This window comes from Rhinolophus sinicus, linkage group LG03, assembly GCF_036562045.2.
Source record: "Rhinolophus sinicus isolate RSC01 linkage group LG03, ASM3656204v1, whole genome shotgun sequence".
Taxonomy (NCBI): Eukaryota; Metazoa; Chordata; class Mammalia; order Chiroptera; family Rhinolophidae; genus Rhinolophus; species Rhinolophus sinicus.
The window spans coordinates 103,208,858-103,224,382 of record NC_133753.1 but is presented as its reverse complement, the minus strand read 5'-3'; the positions used below and the strand labels follow the sequence as shown (position 1 = coordinate 103,224,382).

General features: G+C 51.3%; 1 protein-coding gene across 8 annotated transcripts in view; it reads right to left on the bottom strand.

Annotated features, from left to right (window-relative positions):
* Positions 1 to 1,154: 1,154 nt before the first annotated feature.
* GTF2IRD1 (GTF2I repeat domain containing 1) overlaps positions 1,155 to 15,525 on the bottom strand; it is a 104,056-nt gene continuing 89,685 nt past the window's right edge. For 5 of the 8 annotated variants that reach the window (XM_074328432.1, XM_074328434.1, XM_019754983.2 and 2 more), the window contains 4 exons: positions 9,162 to 9,239; positions 7,431 to 7,623; positions 5,149 to 5,186; positions 1,156 to 2,840 (listed from right to left, as the gene is read on the bottom strand). In XM_074328432.1, coding sequence (XP_074184533.1) covers positions 2,587 to 2,840; positions 5,149 to 5,186; positions 7,431 to 7,623; positions 9,162 to 9,239 — 563 coding nt within the window. In that variant the 3' untranslated portion in view covers positions 1,156 to 2,586. Of the gene's footprint in view, positions 2,841 to 5,148; positions 5,187 to 7,430; positions 7,624 to 9,161; positions 9,240 to 15,525 lie in introns of all 8 variants that reach the window. The other 3 variants (XM_074328435.1, XM_074328437.1, XM_074328433.1) reach the window with 2 other exon arrangements.

Here is a 15,525-nt window from a genome sequence, read left to right as displayed (position 1 = left end):
GAACAACTGTTAAGAGCCTCCCATGTGGTCTTCCAGCTTCTCCTCTCACCTCTGATGTTCTCTCTGCAGGAAGGCTGATGCTTCCAAAATGCATGGCTCTCCCCTGGTACCCTGCTGTGGCACACACACACACACACACACACACACACACACGCCTGTGAGAAAAAGGATGCAGCCTGGCCCCAGAGTAAACGGCTGGATCAGCAGAACCCAGGCAGCACTTCTGTCCCCACTCACCCCTTTAGTGTAGCACCATTTTCACTGCCTGCTGACCACCCCCACCAATCTCTCCATCTCACCTCCAGCCATTCTCCTTGAGCCCTCTGCTCCAGCGACTCCTTCTCGTTCTCAAAGCTCCTTGCCTTTGCATGTGGGTCTCTCCCAGAACACTGTCTGCCCACCCCTCCACACTTTGTCCCACCAACTTCTAATACGCTTTTCAGGTCTCAGCTTCAGGGATTGTTCACTGATTCTGCACTAGGTGAGGTTCTGCCTTGTGCTCCCAGGACACCCTGTCCTTCCCCATCAGGACACTAGGCCCACATGCCTATCTTACCCGCTGGGAGTGAAGAAGCAGCCAGTGTGCCAGGCCCCGGATGATGACCAGGCCCTTTTGACTTGTGTTTCTGCCTCCAGTCTTAACCCTCCTTCTACCTTTCCACTTGCCACTGAAGTGGTCTTTCTGAGACACAGCTGTGACCCATCCCTCTGCTGCTCAAATGCCCTGAGCTTTATTAAAATCTACCCCACCCTCCAGGCCCAACGCAAAGCCCCTTCTCCACGATGCTTTCCCTCCAGCCATGGAGATCTCACATTTGATCGTGCTTGAGATGTTTGACCTCACCTGAGGTATTGGGGCTAAGAGAGGCTCCTACCATGTACTCCCTGAGGCCAAGGGACCAGTCTAGTACTTGGCCTTCCATGGCACATCATCCTGAGGTCACATGGGCCCAGCACCAGAGAAATGAGTGGAGTTTGTACCCAGAGCCCAGGGCCTACTGGTCAGAAACACCGCTTCTGCTATGGCAAGGACAGAAGGTGTTGGTAGGCCAGCTGAGCTGGGTTTCCTGACCTCGTCCCAGGGATGGCTGCGGCCGCCATTCCAAAAGAGAACAGTCAACAGTTAAGAGAAAAAGCAATGCTTTTTTTTTTTTTTTTTTTTTTTTTTTTTACTTATTTTAAAAAGGCCTTGGTGGCAGGAATATAGTGTAAAAATCATTGGAAAAACTAAAAGGCATTGATACATATTCGAATATACACTTTGTACATAAATTACATTTCCTTTAGTCTTTCTGAGTGAGGTTCTGATTCAGCACTGAGGTCTAGTAATTCAGAGGTCCCGGCAGCTGCACGTTCAGGCCGGCATAGTCCACCATGTACATTGGCCATTGCTAGAGAGAGGGGGACAAATGGTCCGGGTTAGGACTCTAGGTGACACGGAAAGAACACTAGAACACTTAGCTTTGCTTTCTGAAGGGCTTCGTCAGATGCTATTTATCTTTAGGTTGCTGAAGGCCAAGGGATGTGACCTGTCCAAGGTCACACACTTCACCAGTGGCCATGGAGCCTGGGCCAGAGCCTTCTGACCTGTTCCCACATATATCCCAGGGGCTAATCATGTGGACCAGACATGAAGGCCAAAGGGAAGTGGGGATTGGCTCGAAACAGGTGGTTACCCGAGCAACTCAGCCCTTCTAGGCCTCATGCTCCAAAGAAGCTGTCATGTCTTGGGGTGGGGTGGGGTGGGAGGGAGGAGCTAGTGACCCTCCGTGTGCACTCATACACCCAGGCAGGGAAAAAGGCCGACTGAACTCGGGGATTTTCCGGGAAGGTGTTGAAGGGGAACAACAGGTTCAAAGGATAAAGAAATCCTAAAATCCACAAGAAAAAAAAAATTCTGTAACTATGTATGGTGACGGATGTTAACTACACTTATTATGATATTTCACAATATATACAGATACTGAATCATGATGCTGTACATCTGAAACTAATAGAATGTTGTATGTCAATTACACGTCAAAAAAAAAGAATCCTAAAATCTATTCCAAATGTGTTCTAACAATGTCCCCACTTAGACTCAGGATTTCAAAGCTAATATTTTGAAATCAGAAAGAACTTTCATGTGTATGCCCCCAATAAGGCTTTCTTCTTGGGTGAGAGAGAACCAAACCCAGCCACATGGCAGAACAGGCAGGATTTGCAGGTGGGTTCTTCATCTACCACTGACCGCAGTGAGGATGCAGTCAGCCAGTCTCTGACGCTCCTTTTCCTCGTCTACACACTTCGGGTAACACGCATACTTCCTAGGGCTGTGGTGGGGCTGGGAGCACATGATGGGAGCACAGAGATCAGCCTAGCATCTGACTGTCCCTGTCCCAGGACCTGGACTCTGCTTAGGGCCCTGCTCTGGCACTGCCGAGGGCAGTGGGCAGGTCCCTGCCTCTCCCAGTCTCAGCCTGCCCACCTGCCCAGTGGGGATGTGACTTCCTGCCCCTACAACTGTGAACCCTTGATGAGAGGGGCGGACTATCTCGTGGGGAGACCAGGCAGATGTGTCTGTGACCCCGAGGCTGCGGAGCCCACTCAGAGCCCACTGCCTCCCCACACCCCAAACCCATGCCCCACAGTGGAGGGTCCTGCCCGAGTGCAGGGCGAAGGCCAGAGAGAAGAGTGGTCAGGTCCAGATCTCTGCAACTTTACCACGAGTGAGATCTGGTTGGTGGATGCCACAGACTCCGGGTTGGAGGACGAGGAAGAGGAAGACGAGGAAGAAGAGGAGACAGAGTTCCCTTCGGAGACCCGCTTCCTCTTGCGCTTGGGGATGCTGCTGTCTTTGGCTGGTGGGAGAAAAAGTTGCTGACACTGGATGCCAAGGTCACTGTCTCCGCCTCCCTGGCAACCCTGGAGGAGGCCTTTATTTTCAGGTTTTAAGTCCCTTCTCAGCATTCAAGGCTTCTGACCCACCCACTGAGGCCCATCTCTGCAGCCTCCTTCCCATAAGCAGGCCCCACAGCCCATTTGCCTCCCTCCTGCTCCTGCTCCTGCTCACCTGCCTGCCTTGCTAGTACTATATCCTCACCCCGCAGGCAGGCCTCCCCAGGCCCTTCCCAGACTGCCTGGCCAGAAGGTGCTAGCCTTCCCAGAACCCCAGAGCTCCCTCTGGGGCCCTGCATCCCAGGGTGCAGAGCATGGCTTCCAGGGCAGCACAGACTTGGGCCTTGGGGAGAGTCACTCAATGTCCCTGCACCTTCATTTCCTTGTGAGTAGAATGTGCATAAGATCCTGCAGGGTTGCTGGGAGGGTCCCATGCGATAACATGCCTCGCCCCCAGTAAATGCTCAGAAACTGAGAACTGGTATCATTGATATTGCTACTGTTATTGCACATGTGTGATGACCCTGATAATGCTGTGACAGATGACAGTTCACAGGTACAATGAGTGGACAGGCAGTGTCCCAGTGGAGGGAAAAAAACCCCTCCAGTTTAGAGTCAGAAGTCCTAAGTTCGAATTCCACTGCTGCTACTTACTAGCTGTGTGACCTTGGGAAATTGATTAACCTCTCTGAGCCAAAAGGGGATAACAGTGTGATGTGAGACTCAAAGGAAATTGTGGTGAAAAAACTCAGTACCAAGCCCAGCGCAGAGCAGGACTCAGCAGGTGTTTGTTGCTGCTGAATTGAATTGATGTGAATATGTAAGACTTATAAAAAAGATTTGTAACTGTGTGCTACCTAAGTGGGGTTTGAGGCTTGACTGAGTGGACAGGTTACTGAGTAGAAACCTAACACAGCCCACCAGAAGCGTCTTAATGACACAGTGTGAGGGCAGCCTGGGTCCAGGCGGCAAATGTTCGTCTAACTGGTGAAGAAAAACCAGAGCCCGGGGGCTGTGTTGTGGTATAAATAGAGACCCCGGGAAATAGAAGGCTTGGAGGCAGGGGGAGCCTGGCTGTGAGCTGGGGAGGAGGGAATTTTGTGGGAGGCATCCGCTAGCCTGGGCCGTCTGGAGTCCATCTGTATTTGCAGGGCACATACTTATACAAGACCTGGGCTTTTACACTCTTTCAGTTCGCAGGAACCTAGGAGACCGTTTTCACCTCCACGTGAAAAAGTCGGAGGTGTTGGCCCAGGGCTGTGGCCAGCCGGGGTCACCATAGGAGCCTAAAGATGGCCCTGGTGTGGGAGCAGCAGATGTAGGTGATGGCTTCTGCCCTCTGAAAATTTGTCCCAGACTCTCCTCCTCCCTGAGGCCTCCTCCATCTCTGCCTTTGACCTGGGAGCAGCTCCCAAACCTGCTCACCTCCCTACCCCAGGTACCTGGTGCCCTGCCTGGCACGTGACAGAAAGACGTGGCCTCTGGTTGGGCTGTGCCACTCCAGGCAGTGGAGCTCCAAATGAACCAGGACCCAAGTGGAGTTAGGACCTCAGGTTTCGACTGGGGTGGGGAGGCCTTGCTAAATCCCATCATTGTCCCCACTGAGCAGCCACACTGGGGCCTGCAGCTCACAGTGGCCAGGGGTTCAGATAGATGATCTGGACACAGGGCTCTAGGCGGCCACCAACTCACTACGTGGCAAGTCTCTTTCCCTCTCTGGGCCTCCGTTTCCCAGATGTACAATGAGGGTGCACCACCCAATCACGCAGGGGTCCATCCTCTCATGTTCTATCGCACATTTTCTCAATCAGAACCATTGTACCAGACAACGTCCCAGGTGTCTGCAAACCAAAAGGTTCTAAAAGTGCAGTGCTGGTGTAGGGGTGTGCCCTGCAAAAGCAGGCAGAATCAAGAGGGTCCAGCTAGTCTCGGGCAGCACTTGCCTGCCTTACACCTGCCAGTCAAATGTCACCCCTTTGCTCTCCAGGTGGCTTCCGTGATCCTATCTGATGTCCCTTCCTCCTGACTCCAGCCTGCCCCTCATCCTCTCCCTCTAGCTGATCTGATACCATCAGCCATACTGTGGCGGGGCCCCCCTCCGAAGGGCACCTGCAAGCTTCCTGGGGCCTCTGGGAATACTGGCCCTGCAGAGGGAGATCTGCAGCTCCCCGGAGAGGTACTTGGTGGAGGGAGCACACATTTTTCTCTCAGTGGTCACCACAGACTGGTCCCTGAGAGGTAGAAGGGTGGCTTCTTCAGCCTCTGATTTACCTGGTACCTTGGTGTCATTGCAGATTTCTGCAAAAGGTCTGAAAAAGAAAGAAATGAGGTGCCAGTTAGAAAATGAGGTTTTCTCTTCTCCTTCTCACCTGCGCCCTGAATATGGGCGACGTCTCTCAAGAGATGAGATGCTGCTGCTGCTGGAGTGCCGAAGGGGTGAAAACGGTCAGCACCCCCACAGAGCAGGCAGTGCTGTGCCGGGCAAATAACCCCTTGGGGTCTGGCTTCCTCAGCTACAAAGCGAGGGTATTGTCTGACCAAGTGATCAGAAATATGTGTCTAGATTTATACAAATGGATATTCATCACAATATTCGTTTTTACATCTTTTAATGTTATGGATTATTTTACTTGCAGCATTATTTATAGGACCTACCCACAAAATCAGACTCAACCCAAATGTCCATCAGTAGAGGACAATATGGTCCATGTGTACAGTCATTAAAGGGAATTGTCATGGACATGTGGTAACACTCAAGTACATTCAAGACAGCCAGACAGGAGACATCAAGTTTTATTTACTGTCTACTGATAAATATTGTATGAGCTCAGTTTCATTTTCCCCCAAAGCATATCTAACAGGCATTAAAAGAAAATTGGAAAAGTGGTGGGGCGGCCAGTTGCTCAGTTGGTTAGAGCACGGTGCTCTTCACAACAAGGTTGCCAGTTCGATCCCCAAATGGGTCACTATGAGCTGCACCCTCCATAACTAGATTGAAACAACTACTTGACTTGAAGCTGATGGGTCTTGGAAAAACACACTTAAAATAAATAAAAGTTTAAAAGAAGGAAAAAAAAAAGTGGAAATATGGAAGGAAAGCCCCAGAATGTCCCTGGTGATTCTCTCTGGGAGGTCCACCTGGAGGGCGGGGTGGCATTTTCTTCTCTGGTTTCCTGTATTTTCTAGTAGTTACTTCAGGGAGTGGACTGTAGGTGGGAGAGGGAGAAAACCTCTACTTTTCATTTGAGACTTTTCTGAATACCGGTAATTTGGTTTTTTTTGGACACATGCAAATATTATTTTAATTTTAAAACATCTAATATACAATTGAAAAGAAAATATGTGTAGAGGAAAAATATGGAAGAAACACACCAAAGCGTTAACTCTGCAGAGGAGAGTTATGGGTTATTTTTTTTTCTACTTTTTTGGATTTCTATAGTTTGCTGTGTGTATTGTTTTTAAATCTGAAAACATTCAAATAAACTATTTTATTTTTATTTTATAAAAAGACTATAAGGGGGGAGCCGGTTGGCTCAGTTGGTTGGAGCACCGTGCTCCTAACACCCAAGTCGCAGGTTCAATTCCCACATGGGCCAGTGAACTGTGCCTTCCACAACTAGATTGAAAACAATGACTTGACCTTGAGCTGATGAGTCCTAGAAAAACACACTGTTCCCCAGTATTCGCCAATAAAAATAAAATAAAATAAATAGACTATAAGGATATATGGTAAAATAGGAACAGTGGTTATCTCTGGACAATGAGAGTACTGAATGAATGTTATTTTCTATAATAAATATATTAAAATGGGTAAAAATTAATGATAGTCAGAAAGTCAAACTTAATTAAAATTTTAAAAATAAACAAACACCCATGAATGTTGAGACTATGTGTTTCAGTAGAAAGGGGTTGTAATCAGGACACCTGGTGCTATAGGCCGAATGTTTTGGCTCTCCCCAAATTCCTATGTTGAAACCTAACCCCCAATATGATGGTATTAGGAGGTGGGTCCTTTGAGAGGTGATCAGGTCATGAGGGTGGGGCCCTCGTGAATGGGATGAGTGCCCTTAGAAAAAAGGCCGCAGAGAGCTCCTCTGTCCCCTCCGCCATGTGAGGACACAGTGAGAAGATGGCCAGGAAGTGGGCCCTCACCAGACTCCGAATCTGCCGGTGCATTCTCAGCTTCCAGAACTATAATAAGAAATACATTTCTGTCGTTTAAGCCACCCAGTCTGTGGTATTCTGTAATAGCACCCTGGATAGAGTAAGTACCGGTCTGGAGCCAAGCTGACCCACTGTGACTTACACTGTCCCTTTCCTTGCTCTGGGTATCAGTTTCTTCATGTTTAAGATGAGAGTATTCAATTATCAAGTCTCCTGGATTCTGTGCAAGTGCATCATAAGCCTCCCTCTCTCTTTTTCTCTCTCTCTCTCTCCCTCCGCTCCCCCTCCTCCCCTCAACTCCTGGCTGGGACTCCTTGGCGATTCCCCTCCAGAATCCATGCAGCACCCTTCCCTACTCTGCCTCCTGCCTGGGTGCTGGGGGCACTCACTGGAGCTGGTTGATGATGACCATTCGGACGTGCTCTCGGGCCTTCAGGATCTTCTCCAGCCGGTGGATGTCGTACGTGTTGGGGTTCCGGAAAGGGATGTCATCGGGCAGGCCTGTGACCTCAACGGCATCTGGGCTGTCTCGGATCAGTTTGTATGGGACCAGCACAGGCCGGTTCAGGCCCAGGGCCTCACCTGGAAGGCACAGGGGGTCAAGGCAAGGGCAGGATACCCCCTGTGAAAGACCAAGCCGTCTGGGAAAGGGCTGGAACCTGGCATGGCCCAGCTCAGAAGCCACCACACCCCTGAGAGTTTAAAAGTCAACACACACACCATTTAAAAAAATCCAATTAGCAAAACTAAAAATCTAATACCCAATGCTCATAATGAAATAAATACCGGCACATGTGTGCCTGGTTCAACGATGTGTTAAATGTGCACACCTAGAAATCACAAATGAGGACTTGATGTCTGCTTAAGATCCACTACTTATGTATTAGAAAAAATTAAGTACTTCTGTATTTATGGATAAAATAACATGATGCTTTGAATTTGTTTTAAAGTACTAAAAATCTCAAAGTGAGTCTGTGGAAATAGATAAGATTGGCAAAGTGTGGTAATCACAGAAGCCGGCTTTGGGGTATATGGTGGGCCATTATGTCATTCTTTCTGTTTTTGTGTGTTTGAAAATTGGTTCCAAAATAAAAAGTGAAAAAGACAACAGCACAAACCACAGAGCCTTTCCATTACTCTCAAAATGAAACCCTAAGTCACGTGAGGCCTGCCCCCCTCTCCCCCACTTGCTTGCTTGCTCTGGGCCCTCTGGTCTTCTCGCTGGTCCCCCGTCATGCAGCTGCTCCCTCTGCCCGGCAAGCTTTCCCTCGAACGTTTGTCCTCTCTTGACATTAAAGTCTCAGCTAAAATGTCCCTTCTTCAAGGGGCTTTCCTGTTCATCGAGCCAGAGAGGCCTTGCTGCTGGAGCGGTCTCTCTAGGACCTCCCCACACCCCTGCAGCCGGTTTCTGGCCGCAGCTGTCTGTGTGCATATCCACCCATCCATCCCAAATTCTCTGAACAGCTCCCACACCTCCGACCCGTCAGCGCTCTCGCTCACATGACTGCATTTTCTCCTTTTCCTTTCTCACTCTCTGAAATTTTTCTTTTAAAAATTTTACTATTATGTCTCCTGTGCTACAATGCAAAATGGAGATCATACTAAGTTCATCACAAATAAAACGTATGTAGCGCAGCTGTCCAGCCCAGTCCTCATTAATCCAGAAAGCACGGTATCGTGTGTAACTGTGTGTTAACCGTGCCACCCTGGGTGCTGCCCTGGCACCCTGGGTGCCTTCAGCACAGGGCCTAGCATCTCCTGGCTCTCGTCTACTCCATGTCCATCTCCCTCCGTAGACTTCGAGCTCCCTGACGGTGGGAGCAGACTCCTTCCCCTGGAGTCCTCAAGACTAAGTGCCTGTGGGCAGAAGGGTATCTGCATGAACAAGCTCTTGGCCATGGGCCATGGCTTGTGCCGTGCAACCCAGCCCTACAGGAACAGAAATGCTGACTGCCATCGCTGCCCCGCGCACCACAGATTGGGGCTCTTTTAGTCACGGGCAGAACTTTGTCTCCAGGGAGTGGCAGGCCAGCTGGGGGCAGCCAGAGGCTAGGCTGGCTGCAGAGGGAGGATGGGCCACCTAGGAACACTGGCCCCACAGACCGTCCCCGGGCACTGACCGTATTTCTCATTGAAGAGCTCCTTCACCTGCTCCCGCAGGATAACCTTCTCCCCGAGTCTGTTGGCGTCATCTTCGTCTGTAAGAGGGACACAAGGGGACATGAGGGTAGGCACCAGCTCAGCCACTGGACCTGCTCCTTCTCCTGCGACGTCCCTGCGCCTCACCTGCTGGAGCGGTCTCTCTAGGACCTCCCCACACCCCTGCAGCCGGTTTCTGGCCGCAGCTGTCTGTGTGCATATCCACCCATCCATCCCAAATTCTCTGAACAGCTCCCGCAGCACATGCCCAAAGTCAGGCATGGAGCACCCCAGGAGAGGGAGGCAGAGCCCCTCCCCCAAGGAACTCACAAACTAGAGGGGGTGGCACACAGTCAAGTGTAACAGGAGACACCTCCAGGGAGACGTGGGCAGGAATCTGGGTGCTCACCCCATCTGTGTAAGTCTGGGGAGGCCCCCTGGGAAAGCAGGGTGTCTAAGTGGTCTCTCATATGGCAGGCACAAGTGTGTGATGGATGGAGTGGGGCTGCAAAAAGACACTCAGGCAGAAGGACTGGCCCATGCACGGCAGCAAACGGTGGAAGGTCACAGCATGCTGGATGCAGCTGAAGCACAGGGCGGTGTGAGGGGAGGGCTGTGGGCACTGGTGTGATCCAGCTAGGCGAGCAGGCACCCACCCTGGCTGCCTTGCAGACCAAGAGCCCCAGGCCTGTGGCGGGGAGCCAGAGCACCTTGAGTGTGGGCGCTGCCCTCTGCCCAGGGCAGTCCTTAGTGGGCACTGTTGCTTGGACCCTGTGCAGCCTTCACCCCTCTCCTCAGCCTATAGTAGCTGAAGTCAGGGGAGCCCCAGAGACAGGGCTGGGGCTGGGCTGGGGGATGTGGAGAGTGGGAGAGTCCACGGGAGGAATGGGACAGAGCGGGTGCTGGCCAGAGCAGCCAGGCTTGTGGCCGGTCAGGGATGGAGCTGGAGTTCCAGGAAGGGCACTTTGCACACACACAGTAACCACACTGGGACGGGGGTGGAGCTGGACACAGGCAGGGAGCCAGGGCCTGGGAGATAAGGGGCAGAACAGACAGAATGGGTTTGTGGAGAAAAACAACTCCTGGTTTTATCTGGAAAATGGCACAAACCTCAGCTCCATTTAGGAGGCGTCTCCCAGGCAGAGGCTCTGTGCCTCTGTGTCTGCTGTTCCTGCCTGCACACCACACCCCGGTGGGGGGGCCCAGCCCGTCCCATGAACCTACTGCCTGGGAGTAGCCCATGCTGTCTGGGGGCTGCCCCTCAGGTCAGAGAGCTTTCGGCACTGCCCGATGCCCTTCCTCCCAGCAGTCTTTCACCCCCTGCCCTGCGCCGCCAAAATCCCACTGTCCCTTGTCTGGTCCCTTTCATGGCCACAGTCCTGACTCTGGAATCTACAGCTGCCATGTCTCGGAGATGCTGCATCTTTCTTCAACCATGACCAACCTGAGACACTGCAAACATCAGCCAAAAGCTTCCTCTTATGTCCCTGTGTTGGCAAGTGACGGCCCTTCTCAGCCACACCAAGACCCCAAACTCAGCCCCCCTGGGACCCTCCTTCCTACACGTGGCCCCACCAGGTGGTTTTCAGACCCTAGACATGGCAAGAATTGACCTGACCCTTCTCCAGGTCCCAGGCAGACTACTGTGACAGAATTCTGGGCCCAGGGCCACCTTGAGCCTACAGGGAGGCAGCAATTTCTACCTATCCCCTTGCCCCTAGGAATTCCTCTGGTGGCCAGGATTCTGCACAGGCACTGGCACACTACACAGGACATGGAAAGGAGGGCCTGGATTCACACCAGTGGGTGCCAGACGCTCTGCTGGCAACTCTCCCAGACACGATCATGGCCCCTTGTCACCACAGCCAAGGACACAGAGGCTTGGAGAGGTTAAGAAAGTTGCCCAAGGTCACATAGCTGCTAAGTACCAGGAACACTCTGTCTGATCTCGCTTTTTCACTCTACCATGAACCCTGGGTTTCCTGAAGTCTCTGTTCCCCCATCTGTAAAAAGAAGAGTTGATTTTTAAGGTGTTTCCTCTAAATCTCTAGCTTTATCAGCTCACAGTTCCATATCTTATCTCCTCTTGAGCCCAGGACAGGGCTGCACTTACAGCTGGGTCTCGACAAAGCCTGTTGGATTAAAAGTGGACAGCACTGGAAGACGAGCCCAACGCAGGGTGTCGTGGCTGCCGGGCACGGCCATCTCTGTGCACTCGGGTGTGTCTGCGAGTGCACACGCCTCATGCATCCGCCCCGCCGGCCCCTCGCGGCTCCTGTTGCTGTGTGGGTGGGGAGAGGCCAAGCCGAGGCTGCCCTGCCTTGGGAGAGGTGAAGCCAGGCCCCAAAGGAGCTCAGAACTTGGAGTCAGAAACCTGGGCTTGTGGGTCATGTGATGTCACCTCTCAGTGTCCCTGCTCACTGCTCATTTGTCCCCTGAACAGGTATTTCAAAAGCACGGTCCCACTTGGACGCGGTCCTGTTCCTCGGCGTTTAACAGAGCACAGAAAACAGCCCTAGCTAGAGGCAGGAGATGGTGAGGAACGCTTGGGGACACGCCGGGTTTGAACACTGCCAGTGCAGGGCCATGGGAGCATGTGGGGGGCCCAAGCCCGAGGGGGTCAGGGAGGGTTTCCAGAGGAGGCAGTGGCTGTGTGGCCTCATCTGCACAAGGGCCCCAGGCCTCCGATGGGCGCTCAACACGTTAAAACATGTGAAAACTTTCCCCCCCTTCCAAGTCCTGCCTGGTCTGACGGGCAGAGCACCTCAAATCAGGCTGCAGCTGACAGGGAGAAATGCCACCAGGAGGAGCCTACAGGAGATGCGTTAGAGTCCTAAGCAGTAAACGGGAAATGGCGGGGTCGGTTAAATGTCAGGAGAGTGGGACCAGGGCTGTCTCAGGGACGGTGGTGGCACCGGGAGGTGTCCTGAACCCTCTGGTAGTACCGAGAATAACCACAGGTGCTGCTGTGTACCGAGCACATGCGACGTGAAGACTGTGCCAGGCCCACAACACATGTCATCACTGGGTTCTCCTGGCTCACTTTCAGGCCTCAGAGAGGATGCTCTCGGCTTTTCCTCACCTGTTTTTATTGAATTTGGAGGAAGAAGTTCCATTTTTCTTAAAGGATCAGCTGAATGAATTGGGCTGGGTAGGTTCTGGTGGGGGCTTGAGGGGACCGTGCCCCTGCCCCTCTGAGTACTCAGAAGAAACAGGAGGCAGCTCCTTGGGCTGTGTGGCCAAGGGACTGACCCACTTTTTGGGAGGGAACCCGAAGCAGAAGTGAAGGAGCCCCGCACGTCTCTGCTCCCGCCCCCATCCATCCTGCCCAGTTCCATGCAGGGGAGAGGGCAACATGCCAATCTGAACACTCGTGATGTGGCTCGGAGGTGCGCAGGACAGAGCTGGTCCCACTCCCCTGACGTGAATCGTCACCATGGTCCATGGCCGATGAAGCTTGCCCCAGCTCCCTGGTGACCCCGGGGGCGAAGGGTGGGCGAGGGAGGGGAGCTACACTCCCTGGTCTGAAGGCCACTTATTACTGTTCTGAACCCTGAGTCAGCAAACCTATTCTGGGGGGACTTTCCTGAGCTCCCTGTACCCAGGGTGGCTGTAAAAGTCACCAGTAGCTGCAAACACTTCAGAATATTCCCCATTTGGAAATGTCATAGCAAGGGCTCAGTGTGGTGTGTGTGTGTGTCCTTAATGTACCTGCTTGAATGCCTGTATACAGTGGGGAGGAAGGGGGTCCCCAGGCGCAGTGACAGGGAAGGTCGCTGGCCCAGCAGACCGCAAGGCAATCTTGATCGTACCCCTAATGCTGTGCGATGCTTGAAATCACTCAGTCTCTCTGGACTTTAGTCTCTACATCCTTCAAATGGGCATCCTGGCCTGTTGGGAGGATCCAATAATATCACATATAAAAAAGTTTAAGGTCTCATGCCATCAAAGTCAAGATGTTGATGTTAGTACTAGATAATGCCTCAATTATCCTGTAGTCTCAGAAACTTAAATTTTACATGAGACTCTTGCAGATAAAGGAAATTTATTCTCTCTGAGTTTGTTTTACCCATTTTGGGTAGAATGTTTTCTAAAACGCCCTGGTCTTATTAAGCACACAATGGGGGTTGGGGGAGGTCACCCTCATGATCTGTGCCCCAGTGCCATCCAGAGAGTGCTGCTGAGCCTGCCCCTGCAGCAGTGACCTGCACCCCACGGTCCCTGCCCCATCCTGCAGCCTTTATCCGGCCACTTCCTGCTCATGCGTTTCCTGGTCTCCTGTGTCTCACTACTGTCTGCCCCAGTAGCTCTTCTAATCTGCTGTTAGCCTGGGATTAACTGAATTCTGCCTAGGGAAAGAAAGCAACCAAGCTTATTAAATCACAGCCATGCTGGACATACAATTTTAAGCCAATCAGCTCGGGGTGATGCCTGGGGTGGCCCCACAGCCCTCTCGGGGGCAAAGTACAAGAGCCCGGAACAGCCTGGCCTTTCTCTGCCGCATCTGAGGCTGCAGCTCAGACTGAGGACCATAGGCTGATGGCGATCACAACAGGCACAGAGGCAGCCAGCAGCGACCGCAGGCTGCGTCGGGGGAGACGGATCTGTCCAGAGAGGGGAATAAATATCCTCCTTTCCCCTCTCTGCCGGGCCTGGGCTGGGCGATCCAGGCATGATGGAGGCATGACGGAGGTCGGGGCAGGCCTGGCCCTCCAGGGACAGAGGGTGGGTGGGTATCTGGAATGCTCCACCCTGGTGGCACAGCTGCCTCTGGCAGGGAGCCGGGGTGGGGGTGGAGGTCGGGGACCACCAGAAGGGCCACGTCCCTCTCTCAGGCCTGCAGCTCGTACAATACCTCCCTTTCCTGGCACCAGACCTTTGCCAGAATAAGAAGGTGCGCTTGGGTTCACCTTGTAGCCCCTTCTTGGGCCTGTACGTTGGTGCAGCAGGAATTCCGTCATCTGTTTTACAGATGGAGAAACTGAGGCTCAAGAGAGGGGATGGCTGTGCTGCAGTGGGGTGGAGGCCTTTGCCCAGGCCGTGATCTCATGTACCCAAGAGAAACTTGTATACGTGCGAAAAGAAACATGTTCAAGGGCGCGACCAGCAAGGTCATGGAACAACCCAAGTGGCTGAGGACAGGATACATAAAACTATGGTGGAACAGTCACTGGGTGGAATATGATGGACCAGTGAAAACAAACGAGCTATAGCTAGCTACACATTTCCACGTTACGTTACAGAAGGTTACATACAAAATCAAGCCCAGACTTGCTACAACAGCATACCTTGGTCAGAAAAGTAAAAAACAAGCAAATGAAACAATTTTTGTTCAGAAAAATGCTATATGCAATAGAACCATTTAAAAAAATCAACCTGTGAACAATGATTATATCATGGGAGAAAACAGCCATAAAAGACATTTTGGGGAATTTGAATATAGACTGTATTAGATGAGAGGGAGTTGCTAAGTTTCATAAGTGTTATAATAGTATTGTGGGTATGTAAAATAGCATTGTGCTGAGGCGACGTGGGAGACGTGTGTTGAAATATTTAGGTGTGAAGAGTCAAGATGTCTGCAGCTTACTTCAAATGGAGAAACAGACAAAGACACAGAAATAAATGGGGTGGGGTCTGCATGTGGGGGAGAGAGAGGGAGGGAAGAGAAAGAAAAACATGGCAAAATATTAAGAATGCATGAATGCAGAGAAAGGATATATGAAGTCATTATACTTTTCTTCCACTATTTTCCTGCAGTTTTGAAATTTTGGAGGCAAAAACCAAGAGAACGACACACATAAAATTCAGGATATTTGTTCTAGGGAGAGAGGAGGACAGGATGAGGGAGAGCATGTGGGCAGGAGTACGTTACTGGCACTGTCCTAATTCTCAGACGGGTGCTGGGTTCAGGGGTGTCCTTTGTAGGATGTATTAACAAGTGAGTAGACAAATATGAGGGGATATGAATGAAAGAATAAAAATAAATAAAGTGCAATGTGGTCTTCTGGATTGGATTCCGGAATATAAAAAGGACATTAGTGGAAAAACTGATGACATCGAAATAGACTGTAGTTTAGTTTATCGCATTGCACCAATCCATGCTAATTTCTTAGTTTTGACAAATGTACCGTGTTATGTAAGATGTTAACATCCTACATGGTCAGACGGTATTTGGGAACTCCACTACCTTTGCAATTATTTGTAAATTAAAAATTATTTCAAAATAAAGTTATAGCAATCACTTGATAATTACATGCAGAGATCAATGGCAGAATCATTGATGTGATCAGTGCATGAGGTCCACTGGGGAGGGAAGAAAGCCTTCTCTGACAGTTCCCTCAGGCC